Below are 16459 nucleotides of genomic sequence, written 5' to 3' on the forward strand. Positions count from 1 at the left end.
TACTAAAAATAATTATAATTAAAATAATAAAGTAATAACATTGAAATGTTATTGAACACATCCCGTTTGTCAGGTAGTCTCGCGAGTATGACAGGCGTAATGTGTGATTGACCGATGAGGTGCGCGACTGCGCGCGACTTCAGAGTGACAACAAGAGCCGAGGGTTTTGTACTTGGAGAGAACAACCGAGACGAGGTAACGAAAACGGTTTTATTCTTTGACATAAACGCTCTTTTCACACAGTTTTATAGACAAACGACGTTGCTTTTGGTACTCGAGCTAACAGGATTTGCTTGCGTTGAATTTTTTTTTTTTTATAGAAAGAGATACATGTCAGTCATTGTTAATACATCTCACTATTTTATGGTTTTAAAGTATGTATATATTGTTTAAACCCATTATGCTGTTTTGTGTTGTTTCTTGTAGTTGACACTTGAGTGATCTGTTGCGTTATCCACCTGTTCCTTGTTGGTCATTCTAAGGCGTAGAATCTACGCGCAACTCTCAGATTCTAATGACATTTAACTCAATAGTGTTCTTAACGATTGCAATGACAATATGGCTGAGCTTGCAAAATACCAAATGTGTTTTGTTTTCTTTTTTTCTACAGCCGGAGCTGCTGTCATTCTTCCTCAGGAGAAACCATTTGAGAGAAGAACCCTTTAAGTTGACAGGTATCTGATACAATAAACTTGAACTGTTAAGACAAAAAAAAAGTCATAATGTCATGATAATATATTTTTTGTGTGGAAACATTGGAGAATGCTGTGAGAACTAATTCATTATATAAGATGATGATGATGATGATGATGATGATGATGATGATGATAGAACTGCGGGGAAATTTACTTGTCACAGCAGCGCATACGAGTGCGAGAAAACAAGTGCCGACATTTCAAAAAGGATAAATAACAGACAGAGACAAGTGCCGCTAGTAGAGACGAAACACAATTTTTCTCATAATATTTGTGCTTGAGAAAACCTTTTCTTTCAAAGCTCATCGTGCAATATTTATACTTTTCGGGATAGTCATCTGACTTTTTCTTGCAGTTTAGACGGGCACTATTAGGTCTCCATTCTTTAATAATATTGCATTTGCAACTTTATCCTTTATATTTTAATATTAAAACTCAGTAAAGTTACAATTTATAACATTTTTTCATTTGGCATTATTCACAACTTTATTTTTGTAATATTACTAAAATCTAAAGTTTATTCTCAATATAATTCTCCTTTTTTCTCGTATATTAATATTTAATTTTCATAAAATTACTGAAGAACACATTGTCGTTTAAAAAAACTACTTTTAACGCTAAACACTTCCTGAATTTACAGTTAACGGAAGCGAAGTTGAATATATGGTAGTGAGTTGTCAAGTAATGCTAAAGTTTTTGTCTTAAGGGCGTTTAGTCTTTAACTGAGCTAAAATCAACACTGACGAGTTGTCAGCTTCAGGAATGTCGTCCTGCAGCATTTCGAGCTCTCCGGCACCATTACTAATTCCTTCCTTGTCTCAAGACCATGATTTTCATCAGGCAATATGGCATTGACCAAATAGACACGTATGTCCCTTTCACTCTTAAAGAACTTGACTGGACTGTCAAGAGCCACTTTCTACAAAGTAACGCTTGTAGCAATACCACCCATGAATTATTCTAGGTACGATGGTTTAGTTCCTGCTTCCAAGTCAGTCACTGCTCGTTCCTAGCTCGCTGGTTGAGTGCATTCATCATTGTTTTTGTGACGCTCACAGTGACAAATGAGAAAAATAAATGCACAAGTTAACATTAGTGTGCCTCTGTTGGCTTGGCAGCAGGCGCTCACTGTCATATTTAAGTATATGTCATATGCGGAATGTGCGGGCACCTTTTAAAACTTTTATTATGATTTATTATTTATATTTATTATTATTCAAACAATAAATTAAATAACCACCTCACATTTACACATGTACACATCATCTGATTGTGTGAGAGCTCTTCTCACAAATTATTCATTATAGCCACCACCGGCGCACTGGTTAGCACGTCCGTCTCACAGTTAGGAAGGTGTGGGTTCGGTTCCATCTCCGGCCCTCCCTGTGTGGAGTTTCCGTGTTCTCCCCGTGCCCGCGTGGGTTTTCTCCGGGCACTCCGGTTTCCTCCCACATCCCAAAAACAGGCTTGGTAAGTCGATTGAGCACTCTAAATTGCCCCTAGGTGTGAGTGCGAGTGCGGATGGTTGTTCGTCTCTGTTTACCCTGCGATTGGCTGGCAACCAGTTCAGGGTGTCCCCTGCCTACTGCCCGATGACTGCTGGGATAGGCTCCGGCAGGCCCGCAACCCCCGTGGGGACAAGCGGTATAGAAAATTGATGGATGGATAGACGGATAATCACCACCTTGCACAATGGAAATAAATATAATTACTTGAAAATCCTTGAGAAGTGCCTTGAGATATGGTCATTTGGTCTTTGAGCACACTTTTAAGTCACAACATTTTTAACCCAAAACATCTTTCCCCACCGAACTGAACTACGCAATGGCTTGTGTCTTAAAAGAACTCACAAGTCGAGTCACTCTTATCTCAAGGCAGCGCTGTAAGCCCCAAAGTAAAAATAGAAAAATTCATGTGCACAATCACTCCTCTTGCCAGTTATTAATGGAAGATTGATTGATTGGCTCAGAAAGTGACATCAGAGTACCTTACCAGCTGCTGAGGCATTTAGACTGAAAACACTGACATAAAAACTGACCAACAGTCTTGGATTACACTTTGTGACAATTTTATGTTAGCGTACAGTCACCAACAGAAAAGAGTGCTTTTTTTTTTTCCACCAATTTTTTCTGCTGTTATAAATCTTATTGATATTGTCTCTTGGCAGAACAACATGACTGGCCAATTGGGAGAATATGGGACGTCCCGCCATGCTTTTGTCTTCCCCAGGGGACTCTGACGTTTAATTAGGCCCTTGCCGACCTTCTGGTGGAGAGGGTGGGACGGCAGACGTTCTGATTGGTTCTCAGCTGCCCTGAGGAGCTGTCAGCGAATCGAGTTTGTGTCAGGGTGAGTGTCACTGCCTCTTCCCTGCTGCTGGCTGCTGCAGTCAATCAGCTTATTGTGCATGAATGTGTGGATGTGGGGGGTGTACATCCTGTTTTCCTCTACCAAACAGCCGGCCCACCCTCCTTTCCACTCCCATCCCCCCGCACACACACACTATGGTGAATCAACACTCACACACTCGTGCCACATGAGGCCATTCTGTGAGTGTGTATTTTTGTGTGTGAGTCAGTGGAGAAACTTAAATGAACTTGTGCGTGCTTATGTTTTCCATACAGCAGCAGAATTGAGAATCATCAGAGCTACGCTGAAAAGTCTTCTTCATAAGGTTTGTGTCATTGTTGCTTTGTATTTTTCAGTATAAGAAAGTACTTTTGCATTGTAACTAGTTGGTGTAAAAGCTCCCTTTACTCACTATGTTTGCTGGACTCCTCCACATGGAGCCACATTGGGATGACAGAGTAAGATAGAATAAGATAGAATGCAACTAATTGGCATGATGAAAATGGATAAAGTTTTCCCTAATATTAAATAATACCAACAATTTGATACGGGATGAAACTGTTGCTGACAAAGCTTTGTAATTAGCTGGAGAGGCAATTTTTTAAATTCGTGTTACAACATTAACACATAATTTTTTGAACCACTTATTGTATTATCTAGTGTTAAAAAACAAATAAGATCACTATTAGTTTGCTGAGAACAATCAAGCTTTTTGGAATGAATTTTGCCGGCAGAATCAGCTTTCTGGATTTACTTAGAAACCTTAACTAATGCCCGTCAACCCTCACCCTGGCTTGAAATTGATATTTGAAACACAATGCTAGCATGAAAGCACACTTTCGAACTGCAACCCAGCCTTGAAACCCTCATTTGAATTGCCAAGCTTTATTTGAAAGCCTAATCCAGGGATGAATTAGAATTAATAGATGAACTCCTACTTGTGGAAGCTGGCTCAAAACTTGTTGATTAAAGTGACAAGGTTGCTTATGATGACTAATTGAGCAATGTTATTCCAAAGTAACAGCGACTTACGGGACATGTCGTCATGAGAAATCACAGTGTTGAGCTAATAGATGCTTGAAATGATTTACATGATTGTGATTTCCTAAAATGTCTTATGATTCATTCACGCATTAGATTCGAGTCACCGCGCTCGTCATTTCGCAGCCGTTGCAGTACTAATTGTCACAGCGGTGCGTCCGCAGATGCTTTGTCAACGTCTCGCTCGGGCTCCTGGTGAGTTAAGCTCCTAATCGTTCTAGCTTCCCACTTCCATGACAAAACCTTAGCGACTGCTGCTTTCCTTTGTGCATCCAACAATAACAACAAAACCTCGTCACCTGTGGCTCCCGCCCGCCCCTCTCTATGCGCTAATCAAAGCTAAGCCACACCACACAATTGTACCTGTTGTCTATAATTAAACAGACTTTGTACCCTGTGCTACCATATCAATAAACGTGATATTTTATTGTACTCAATTAGAGTGATCTCCATCATGGAGGTGCCGAGGATGCCTCCGCCTGTGCCCTTACCCCGCACAATTTTTAATCCCTCTCGGTCCCCGGGCGCTATGAAGAACCTCTCCCTGAGCAAGCCATCATCGGAAGAGGAAAAGATTCAGGAGGAGAATGATCTAGAGGACGATGCATGTGGAGAGAATGAAGACCAGAAGAGTGCAGATGTAACCATTTCCTCAGTGGAGGAGGTGGACAAGATGGCGGAGGACGACAAGGCAGCAAAGGAGAGGGCCGCACAGAGGCAGCTGATGTCCGTTCAGGAGCTGTTGCAGTCCGAGAGAAATTACCTGAGAATGCTGCAGGTCAGCACCTTCACCATCAGAAACAACCTGCAAAAATTACAGGTACAGCATACCAAAATGTGTTGGTGCAACGTGATGCCCATAAATGCAGGTAGATCTCGCCAGGTAACATTTTTGCAAAGCTGCTTTATTGTCAGTTGGTGAGCCATGGGCATGATAATTAGTATGCCTACAAAACCTGCAAAACCTAAGGTGTCACGTGCTGATAGCTTCATGTCAGTCGGTCCCAATAATACTTGAAACAAAATAGAAAAAAGGAAGTGTACAGTGACTTTTGGGACACTTTATTAGAACTACAATACAAACAAGGTCAGAGCAGAAATAGTAACAAAAAAGTAGGAAACATCCGAATCAGTGGAACACGTCGGCCACTTGGCTGGATTCCTCAACTGCGGAGGTCTGAACACACCTGATTTATAAATTCCCATATCTGAACTGGTCTTGCAAAGGCAAAAGCAGAAGTCACACTGATTTGCTGGTATGTCATTTGTTGTGAATTCATGCATTGTGTTGGTTTTATTCTTTGAACAAGGTGATGTTTATGCACGGCTCATTTTGTGCACCAGTAAAAACATCTCTGTCTTGAAAAAAAATATATATACTATATTTCACTAAAGAGGGGTTCGGTGAATGCGCATATGAAACTGGTGGGGTTCGGTACCTCCAACAAGGTTAAGAACCACTGTTGTAAAGTGTAATGGAATGTGGCTTTATGGAAATGACAACACACAATGGAGATGCTATTTAACCGTGTCAGAAAAAAAATCAAAATAAGGAATTGGGTGCTGCTCAAACAGAAAGTAACAAGCAGGATTTATGGCGAGTGTACATGGACAGCTTGGAAAATAATAAGATGGAGTGAGGACTGAAATGTCCTAAACATTGTGAATGGTGAAAAATGGCCTCATTTAGACAATGTTGCCATTGTGTAGCATTGTTGAATGCTCAAGTTGTGCGCTTGTTTTCTGGGCACAATACAAATTGTTCATTGTCACACTGGCCAACTGTTTGCGCATCAGACCAAAAGCTGTGGCCCACATTGTTTCTTTATGACATTGAAAGAACAGCTTATTATTGGGAAACTATATGTGTACCATAAAAGTTGTTAAACTAATGTAGGGTAAATTCTTGGAAGATGCCCAGTGAGAGATTAATAGGCCAGTTTTGCCGTTTTTTTCCTCACCAGCATACAAGTGCTTGCTAAATTTGGTGCAGTTTGGATTTGGCTAAAGCCCTCAGTAAGGCCATGTCATCCTCTAAAATTGTAATTGTGCTACTGACAACTGGTGTTGGCAGAACAATTTAGTGAACCACACCAATAAATACCAAAATGTCTTGTGAACACAACATGAGTGAGTGGGCCTTTTGTTGTTTCACAGTGTGTGTCTTTCTGTATTGTGTGTTGGTCACAGCCTCCGTTGGCTAACTTAGACAGCATGTTCCTGTATGTGGAGGATGTGATGGACGTGTCAAGTCGGCTGCTTAGTCTACTAGAGCAGAAGCAGCTCCAGCCCGGAGAGCCGCTCTTCCTCGAGGCACTGTGTAAGTAGGAACCCCTTTATCCTCTGGCCAGCTTTTATGTTCACAGCACACTTGATCTGTGGACTATTGAAACACACAACATGGTTGTAGAAGTTGAATTCATGGTTGTAAGTTTCCCCATGGAAAGGTTTAGTTCCAACTAACAATCCATGGACCTCAAACCCACCCTAATTTCCCCTTGTCTGACTTTCCAACAGGTGAGGCGTTCCTCAGCCTGTCCTCTGATATCGAGGCAGCCTACAAGGAGTACCTATCCAACTACAATCGCGTCACCATGGTGGAGAACTCCTATAAACAGAAGGAGGCGCTGTGGGACCAGATTGTCAACGTCATCAAGACATCAGCGTAGGTTTTGAAATGTTCACAAGACAAAGGTTCCTGACTCCCTGTCCTCACTTATGTGATTCCACAGGCCTGAAGTGAACGCCAGCTCGCTGACTTTCTTCCTGGTGATGCCTGTGCAGCGCATAGCCCGCTACCCTCTCCTCCTGCAGACAATCCAGAAGCACACGGACACACAGCACCCGGCGTACTCGCTGCTGGAAAAGACGGCACACACCTCCGTCGCCATAAACTGTCACATCAACGAGTTCAAGCGGTTCCGGGAAGTCGGTGAGAAACTCTTAAAAGTTCTTAGCACATCTGAGAGCAGCCGACGGGATGAGTTTGAGCTCTTTGTTTGTTCCTGGCGTCCTCATAGCCGACAAGTACAAAAAGAGTGAAACGCTGAGCATCATGGACAAGATCAATCGCTTGAATTCGCACAGCATCGCTAAGAAAACAGCCAGGATTGGGCAGTTCATCAAACATGAGACAGGCATGGTTCCCAAGGTGACACGCTCACGCATCAAACACACACTATAGCCGGTGGGCCATGCAGCGAAAATAGTTTCAGTTTTTAATGTCCATCATCGGGGCTGGGGGGTGAAAATTTCATGAAATGGTGTCCAAGAACCTTCTAAAGAACATTCCAGTACCGTTCCACTAAACTGGGCAACTTGACTTACCTTCTGATTTTTCCCAGGATCTTTCTACACATTTTCTCCATTTCATGCGAGGAACATATGAGTGTTCATGAGTGTTAGTGGGTTTTTTTGTTGTTGAAGAAGAAGAAGAAGAATTTTATTGTGTATGTATTTTTTTTAAAGGACCACCCTGAACAACCCAATGGAACTTTCGAGCAACATTCTGTTCGGAAACTCAGAATGTTATTCAAATGTGCCGTTGAGTCAGACATTCAGTTGAGCATATGCCAGATAGTAAGCAGCTGCATAGCTACGGACCGCAGTACAAGGCTGATGAAAGTTGGCAAATACTAATTTTATTATTATTATTTTATTGTCTGAAATCATTTAACCTTAACTGTAATTGCATCTTTAGCCAAAAGTACAATCCTAGCGGATTATAGCAGGATTTCTTCTTTGTGGTTAAAAAAAAGAGAGGAAACGACAAAGAAGAACAAGAAGATGACCACAGATGTACAAAGAAGAAGAAGAAGCAAGACAGTCATGGCCACCAACCAATTTTTAATTAACGTTTGTACTCATTCATGAAGAAAGTTACCTAGCCAAACACCTGCTTTTACTTTGGGAAAGAAAGCGCACCAGTAACCGAATCAGTATCAAAATGATGACTGATGAGTACAACATTAATCTCTCTTCTGTGAAACAATTACCGTAATTTCCGGACTATTTTAAAATTATTATTAAATTTATATATTAAAATTTTGGAAAAAGTCGCGGCTTATAGTCCGGAAATTACGGTATATTATTGTTTAGTCTTATTTTTAATCACTAAACAATACCAAATCAGCAACAATAATGGAGCTGATAAAACAGTAAAAGGGGAAAAGTTTTGTAATACACTTTCATTCCAAATATAATTGTATCTGATTATTCTATTAATCCCTGGTATAATCAATAGAAAAATCGATTGTTGAACTATTTGATAGTGACAGCCTTCGGTACGTACTGTTTGTGTTCTGTTGCAGCTAGTGGATGAGGAGTTTGATGCACTCGAGAACTTCTTTTATGCGCTTGAGCATGGCATCTTGCAGCTACTGGACAATGTGGAGCTCTACCTCCATCACCTCCAGGTAGCTATACCTTGCTGGACCAACTTGGCATTGGAATAAGTTGACATGCAAGAACAATATCGCTATCTTCTTTGTTTGATGGTCAGACTTTCCTGGACTGCAAAACAGAGGAGTTTGACCTGGACATGGATGGCGAGAAGGTGCCCATTTGTTATAAGGAGATCACCACTGGACTCAGACAGTGGATCCTGCCTGAATTTGTGAGTGATAAACCAGCATCAACTAAAATCACGTCAATATATCGTTGATAACTGACGTGGTCACTGTTTACCACGCAGGAAAAGAGGATGAGGACGTTGATCCACAAACCTTTGTGTGCACTACGTGACCTCCTGGCAGGCCCAAGGAACTTGATCCGTAAGAGGCTGCACAAGCTACTTGACTATGAAGTGATTGAGGCAAAGCCTTCCCTGAGCTATGACGAGCAGGCTATTGCCAACACGTATAGGTGAGAACTGGCATCCTTTAGGTACAGAAATGACGTCATGGCCATTCTCGCTTCCTCCTCCCCTCCATCATGGGATTCAATAACCAATTATTGAAAGGTTTTTTTTGGGTCTATTTAAGATTAACTTGGCTTCCTACCAACTTTCATCTTGCTAAGGACAACTAGCGAGGATGTCGTTTTAGGACATGCTGAAAATGGATAAAATGTCATTCTCAAGGCAAAATTGCAGACGTGTCGTGTCAGGCATGGATTCTTGAGACTTTTTTTAACATGCCTAGCAAATTTCTTGTCGCTAACTAAATTAATGTGGGTTCTAACAGGAATGTTCTGGTACTCTTAACGCAGGACAATGAACACGTTGCTGCTCAATGAGCTTCCCAAGTTCAACACCTTGGCGTTGCAGATGATCTGGAGCATGTTGGGAACGTTCAGCTGCCTCCACAAAGACCTTGCCTCTGACTTGCAGCAGCTCTTCCAGAGTTTCGCTCAACAGGTACCAGTCCCATATTGGAGCCAATACCTTTTATGGCTGTTTTCACTTGTTCCTACCATGACTTTTATCTCCCACCCAGCTTCCTCACAGCTCTTTAAACACTGCTGCATTCTGGGAGTGGGCTGAAACGGCGGTGCTCGAAAGGGCGAGGAGGCTGGATACTTTGGGTCAAAGTGTGGAAGAGACGCTATTGCGGCCCTCCTCTCTGGTCCGTACACACCTCAACATGTTTTTTTACCTCCTTTATTATTCGTTTGCTATTTACTACAGTGCTACCTTGACCGACAAATATATTTCACTTTCCTAGTCCAGAAAGGATAGCTTACTTACTCTTCTCCTTTTTGAGTTGCTTTGACAATAGGCAACAATTTGAAAGTGGTCAACCGTTATCTACAGCTGATAGGCCAAAATGTTTTTGGTATTGTTAATTTGAAAGTGCTAGTTCGTTCAAAAAAAACTTCTAAGCTACATGTTTTCCATATATAGTAATTTTATAAATTGTCATATTAATTAATTAGTTCATGCATTCTTTTGTTTACTCTCTGAACATTTTGAATAAAGTAAAAAAAAAAGTCAAACACAAGTAAAACATGAAGAATTCAAGTTCAAAACATTTTTAAGAACCATGAACAAAAAAGACAAACCCAGGTCAAAAACAAGAGGTAAAGTAAAAAAAATAACAATGTTAAAACAAAAATGAAATTCCAAGTCATAAACAAGTAAAATTTCTAGAAATTTGGCAAAATAAAACCTAAAACGTTAAAGCTCGTCAAAATTAATAACCGAGTTAAAAACTGTCAAAAACTAAAGTCGGTGACAAGTCAAATTAGTCAAGGAATAAGTCAAAAACCTCACCAAGAACCAGGTTAGCAACCACATGAAGAACAAGTAATATGACAAAATGTAAATGTAAAACAAGCTTGATGGATTGAAAGCAATTAAAATGGCTTTAGAAGTACAAGTAGGTAGGAAACTTTAGTCGTTGGACGTGTGAATACTATAAACTGTAATTCAATGTGAACCAAACAAGGCGCGATCATCTTTCCTGCTCAGTCACTATCTCTTTGGCGAACATGATCAGTAGGTCAAGTTGCATGACATCACATGACATTTTTCTCCCCATCTTTACCATCTGCTTTGGTCAGCCATTAAACTCGTCCTCGCAGCAGCGACTCCAGCAGCTGACGAACAAGCACAGTTCTGACAAGATATACCAGGTGCTGAGCACCGTGGTGGGCAGCCGAGACCTGGACCTTAACCTCGCCAAGGGAGAACTAGTGGCCATCATCAGTCAGGCAGACACCCGCGGAGACAAACGCAGATGGCTCGTGGATGCTGGGGGTGAGTGGTTGGGTGCTGGTTGAGAACCAGTCCAGAACAAGTGTAGAACAACCAAGTCAAAACTAGCTGAGATATTCTCCAAAAACCCATCAACAGAAGCAAAACCTGAACCTCCCACACCAGTTGCATCAAGCTGTGTCTAATAACCTAACAAGTGTGGTTGCGCTTGGGCCCTGCAGACAGACGAGGCTATGCGCCGGCCTCCAAGTTGACCCGCTATCACCAGGCCGAGGAGGAGCCTCCACCCTCGCCTCATCTGAACCTCCCGCAGGTTACCGGTGGCTTCAGAAGACACTCATACACGTCAGAACTCCCACACACGACTGCAACAGCCACTGGCCTGACTTTCAGCCAGCCATGCTTCCAGGTGACCACACTCATCCTCACACGCACATTACTGTACAGTTAAGTCAGTTACGGCTGTTTACAGGGCAGGACAATATTTGAGCTGCTGGGTGTGTTATTGCCCTGCATTAATAAACAAAACAGAAAAATCCTCCTTCGTCACCTTCCCTGCAATAGTGGCATCTTTTTCATGATGGAATCAAAGGTAGTGCAAATGAAGTAGTCTGGGCCAAAAAGCTGATGAGCAGCAGTGTAGTAGCTTATAGGATCATTAAAAATATAGAGCGCTGATACCAGTACGAGTACTTGAATGGTCACCGATACTGACATTAAGCACTAGTGACTAATACTTTTGATACATAAAATTTCCCACAAAAAACAGTCACAGTATTTTTTTTGAAAAATACCTTTATATCCCAAAAAAGCAATTTAAATTTGTCTGAAATTAATGGTAATTTTCTATTCTTGTAATGTCTGGGCTTCTGATTGTAAAACCACAAGCGGGCGGCCGATACTGGTAACGGTCATTGTTGCGAGTACCGATACTATGAACTAAGGCTGGTATCCGCGCTGATACCGATATTTGGTAGAGCAAATAAGTACTAAAGTAAGATGAAAGTCTGTCAACAGGTCTGAGGTGAACGAAGGTGCTCAATTTCTGAGGGAGGGGCAACTCCTTTTTTGCCATTCCTTAAAAAATCTGTAAAACTTTAACTGGTGAAAAATAGTAACAATGGTTCATGGTAATGAATTTTACGTATTTTCGCTTATGTAAAAAACATTTACTTTACAGGGTCTTTAAGAAACAAACAATAGCAAGTCTGAAATAATAACCCCCCCCCCTAAAAAAACAAGCCAAGAGCCAGATCAATAATAGTTATCATTATGAAGCGCGTACATCCAAATAAATCCCTCTTATAATACCCATAATAGTCGGCCGGTTGCCTGGCTCTCTGCACTTGAGTCAATAAACCCCCCCCCCCAGCTACTTACAATCCATAAATAAAGCAGGACTTCAGCAATGACATTTAATTATAATATTGACAATAATAACATTATATGATAGCGTTTATATGGTGCAATCTGAAATTACTCTGACACTAGCAAGTGTGACTACTGAGTTTGTGCATTTGTGTGTGATTGATTGACGTGATATCATGTGTGTGCGTGTGCGTGCGCGCGCGTGCGTGTGTGTGCGTGTGTGTGTGTGTGTGTGTGTGTGTATGATGCAGTGCACTTCCTTATCGCCTGTGAAAATGACTGAAGGTTCAGGTGACCTCCTCTGGTCACCCCTGAGCCTTCTCTCATGAGAGACTTGCACAATTTGAGGTCACATGACCGTGATAATGACAACAAAGAGTTCATTTCAGGAAACAGGGCCGTTCATTTAAGCCCAAATGCGTTATGTTTGAGAGAGCCTTAACTTCCTGGCAACATGCCGTCACTGTCGGGGAGAAAATGACGTCGCTGCATAGACAAGTCAAACGGCATGTACAGTAAAGAAAAAGAATATATATAGCAATTATCCATCCATCCATCCATTTTCTGAACCGCTTAGTCCCCACGGGGGTCACGGGCGTGCTGGAGCCTATCCCAGCCGTCATCGGGCAGTAGGCGGGGGACACCCTGAACTGGTTGCCAGCCAATCGCAGGGCACACAGAGACAGACAACCAATCTCACTCACACTCACACCTAGGGACAATTTTGGAGTCTTCAATCGGCCTACCAAGCATGTTTTTGGAATGTGGGAGGAAACCGGAGTGCCCGGAGAAAACCCACGCGGGCCCGGGGAGAACATGCAAACTCCACACAGGGAGGGCCGGAGGTGGAATCGAACCCGCACCCTCCTAACTGTGAGGCGGACGTGCTACCCAGTGCGCCACCGAGCCGCCCTATATAGCAATTAAAAAAAAAAAAATAACCGTGGAACAATGTCGTGAATAAACAGAAGTTCAAAACCAGAAAAAGAAACTGTCCAAAAATAAGTGAATAAACTAAAAACAAAATCCCAAAGCTTGATCAGCAGCCGTTTGACTTTTGTACAGCGCAGTCAAATGCATTCCCATTGGAGCACTCCAATATGCTAAGATGCTAACACCAAAAACTGTTGGATGTAAGGCACTTACTTGCATTTCTCACTAATATGCAAGATGTAAATAAGCCTTGCTCTGATTGGGCTGCTGTTCTTTTTAATTGCAAGAATTGTTTTTTCCTCTGGTTGCTAGTTCCTAATATACGGACCTCTTGTGGCCACTACGTCTTCATTGTTATTCTTTCCTTTTTTGTGGGGTGCAATGGAAATTCAGCGGGCCATTGGCAAAGTTGTGGCCGGTCAGTTCACCCAGGTGGAAAATTGTTTTTTCTCCTCTATGCCGACGCCCAGCAACCTTGCGGCTGTTTTTCGAATGTAGTCTTCTATATTTTTTATTCCTCCTGCATGCTGAGGCCACACAACCGTGTGGCTGCGACTGACTGCCGCCTGGTGTGTCTATAGGTGTTTGCGATGTATGGCTTCACAGCACGAGGGAACCATGAAGTTTCTGTGGCGGCAGGCGACCCGGTGCATGTCCTAGAGCCTCACGACAAGCGGGGCAACCGTGAGTGGAGCCTGGTGGAGGTGCGAGGTCGGCAGAGGGGCTACGTGCCCTCCAACTACCTGGCCGTGGCCCCCATCCCGGGCGCACTAACCTCCTGCCAACCATTCTGCTAGAACATCTGCCGTGGGCGCTCGTGTGCAAAAGGTTAGCTGACATCATCAACCATAAAGAAATAGATGTGTGTTAAAGACTGGCTGCACACACTAAGCAAAATACTGGTCACAACTCTTCGAACCACGGTGGGGGGGGATTTTCAACAACAGAAAAATTGAAAAGGCAAGTCTAGCAGTCAAAATGCAAATGAATGTATACAGACAAGAACCAGGTTAAAAAAAATAAAGTAACTGTGTCAAAACCAGTCAAAAGAACACTCAAAAACTTAGTCAAAAACCAAGTCAAAATCTGTCCAAAAAAAGTAAATAGGTTTTAGATAGTTCTTGACATTTTATGACTCTTTTAGATAAGTTTTGTCATGATTTCTGATTTGTTTTCTACTCTCGACTGGTTCTTGCCTTGGTTTTCGAATTGGATTGGACTATTTATTGCTTATTTTGGGGGATTTTTTTTTTATTGGTTCTTTGACTTTGTTTTGGACTATACATGACTTTTTCACAGTTTTTTTACTTTTGTTTCTTACTTGTTACCTGTTTTTTGGTTGTTACCTTTTTGAACAAAGTTTTTTTTTTTTTAACTTCATCTTTGACTCTTTTAGGCTAATTCTTGACCTGGTTTTTGAATGATTCTTGAAATGTTTACATAACTGTTGCTCAAGTCTTTTTGACTTTGTTTCAACTGTTAATTGTTCTGGGCTACTTTTTTTTTTTTTTTTTTTTGCTCTAAACACTTGACTTCACTTAGTATATGACTAACTTAATTTGTTTTTTTCATTTTGATTGTCTGTCCTGAGAGGTTCTGTTGAAATTCAGCCAGTGGTTAAAAGCTCGGAAAACATTATGTAGTCCCCCACCCCCCCACCCACCTAAACCATCCTCAGTGGTGAATTGTTGGAGATGATGGGCTGTGTGCGTGTTGTTAACCAGTTAGCAGCCATAGTGGCGCCACTGCATGGACACTGAAGGACCTAATGCGTTTTTTTGCTATGGAGATGACTCAATGCCTTCCACATGACTGTGAAGAGACTCTGAAGTGAGATGTCGGTGAAATGAAGGAAACGCTACAGATTTTTACCTTCTGTGTGCATTTTGTGTCATAGTTTGTGTTATTTTTAGAAGGACTTTTTTATGTTATTACGTTAGTGCACTAAAGACATGTCAGGATTTGGTAGGACTGAAATTGTAAATATAGTGATGCCTTGATTGTAATAGTGATGCCTTGAAGTACTTGAGTACTTAATTTAAACCTGTGTGTACAAACTTGAGACAGGAACATTAGTTTTCCAAATGTAAACAATTTAGCACTAAAATGTTTTGAGCTATTTGTCACTCCCAGTTGAAGCTTACTATCAAACTAAGTAAATGTATACAATGTCAGGTCACTGTGTATCTAAAACAACTACATAACTTCGCTGATTAACAGCAAACCATACAAAATCCCATTGATATGTAAACAATATATGAACACAAACGGAAGAGCAACACGCGTAGACAGACAATACTCACAAGCGTACCGTATTTGGGCAAAAATAACAATTCCCTTTGAAAGAAATATCACAAACTCTGAGGGTGTAATATACATTTGTCACATCGTATAAACGGGTTACTGGCAAAAGGTGTACTTTCATTCCAATATGACATGTAATATCTAATTCAACACATTAAAACATAAAAACAATCTTTGCTACTGACTGTCAGTCGCAGTATTTCGGGCACCGCTATTTGATCGATGTTATGGTATCATATTGCTTGCTACCGTGTCCGACATAACACGTCATCTGGTCTTAGATTAGTAGAATGAAGAAACACATTTGGATTGTTGGATCGTTGTTCAAACCTGGCATTTGTTCCTTTTTGAAAGATGACTTGAAATGAGTGTTTTGATTTATAAGCGCGGTGTTTGAATGAATTCATCTTGTATCACAAGGCGCCTGTATGGAAATATAATAGCACAGGAGGCCAGTAATGCAAACCAACCAGCTGGCACATATACAGAATGACCAACTTTATATTCTTTGTTTCCCGAGTAATTCATAATTGCCACTTTGCACGATAGAAACAAACAAAACTTGAAATAATCCAATAAATATAATATTCAAATAATCTAAAACTAGTTTTAGTATTCCAAATAACGCAAACACAGAGCTAAAAATTTGATTCTGCATTCTGTTTTATCGCCCTGATGCATGCGGGGAATATTAATAACATTGCACAGTGTGTGTGTTGCCAGTATTAATACAAACGTGTACGCTTGTGCTCTAAATTTGTATATCTGTATTACTGTTTTTTGGGTGTCTTATTAACTTATTGGAGACATTGCAAGTGTCCATTTCGTTGAATGTAGCAGCACGCCAATGCTAAAGATACTTCAATAAAGCTATGAAATCCAACTCATTCCACACGGTTTTGTCTTTGGAATTCTGGCTATCATTCTCTAAGTGTGTGTGTGTGTGTGTCACTTTGTAAAGGCTTAGTGTATATTGTTGGTCCAGAGCAGACGTTAGCAAAATACGGTCCGCGGGCCACATCCGGCCCTTTGTGCGTCCCTGTCCGGCCCGCATGAGGCCAATCGTAAATTATATTTGATTACAACTTAATTTAAAAAATTAAATCAGTGCCGT

At 41.3% G+C, this 16459-nt stretch overlaps 1 protein-coding gene across 6 annotated transcripts; it reads left to right on the forward strand.

Annotated features, from left to right (window-relative positions):
- Nucleotides 1–80: 80 nt before the first annotated feature.
- Nucleotides 81–16232, forward strand: arhgef37 (Rho guanine nucleotide exchange factor (GEF) 37). 6 transcript variants are annotated; one of them, XM_049732447.2, is made up of 18 exons: nucleotides 81–195; nucleotides 611–674; nucleotides 2863–3044; nucleotides 3320–3369; nucleotides 4182–4280; nucleotides 4527–4905; nucleotides 6276–6405; nucleotides 6603–6750; nucleotides 6818–7017; nucleotides 7106–7236; nucleotides 8396–8500; nucleotides 8587–8700; nucleotides 8779–8948; nucleotides 9294–9441; nucleotides 9521–9649; nucleotides 10587–10782; nucleotides 10962–11149; nucleotides 13623–16232. In XM_049732447.2, the coding sequence occupies exons 6-18, from the start codon at nucleotides 4540–4542 to the stop codon at nucleotides 13836–13838; spliced, it is 2241 nt and encodes a 746-aa protein (XP_049588404.1). In that variant the 5' UTR covers nucleotides 81–195; nucleotides 611–674; nucleotides 2863–3044; nucleotides 3320–3369; nucleotides 4182–4280; nucleotides 4527–4539; the 3' UTR covers nucleotides 13839–16232. The 6 variants fall into 6 exon arrangements, with proteins under 6 accessions (XP_049588404.1, XP_049588450.1, XP_049588413.1 ...); XM_049732493.2 differs by having other exon boundaries at nucleotides 3323–3369; XM_049732456.2 differs by lacking the exon at nucleotides 4182–4280.
- Nucleotides 16233–16459: the final 227 nt, after the last annotated feature.

The sequence above is a fragment of the Syngnathus scovelli genome, chromosome 1 (genome assembly GCF_024217435.2).
Source record: "Syngnathus scovelli strain Florida chromosome 1, RoL_Ssco_1.2, whole genome shotgun sequence".
Classification (NCBI taxonomy): Eukaryota; Metazoa; Chordata; class Actinopteri; order Syngnathiformes; family Syngnathidae; genus Syngnathus; species Syngnathus scovelli.

What these genes read in the sequence shown, in the direction of transcription:
- arhgef37 (XM_049732447.2), top strand. Translation starts at nt 4,540, where the DNA reads ATGGAGGTGCCGAGGATGCCTCCGCCTGTGCCCTTACCCCGCACAATT. An exon ending in ACAACCTGCAAAAATTACAG is followed by an intron (nt 4,906 to 6,275) that starts GTACAGCATACC and finishes TGTTGGTCACAG; the next exon opens with CCTCCGTTGGCTAACTTAGA. An exon ending in ATGGCTCGTGGATGCTGGGG is followed by an intron (nt 10,783 to 10,961) that starts GTGAGTGGTTGG and finishes TGGGCCCTGCAG; the next exon opens with ACAGACGAGGCTATGCGCCG.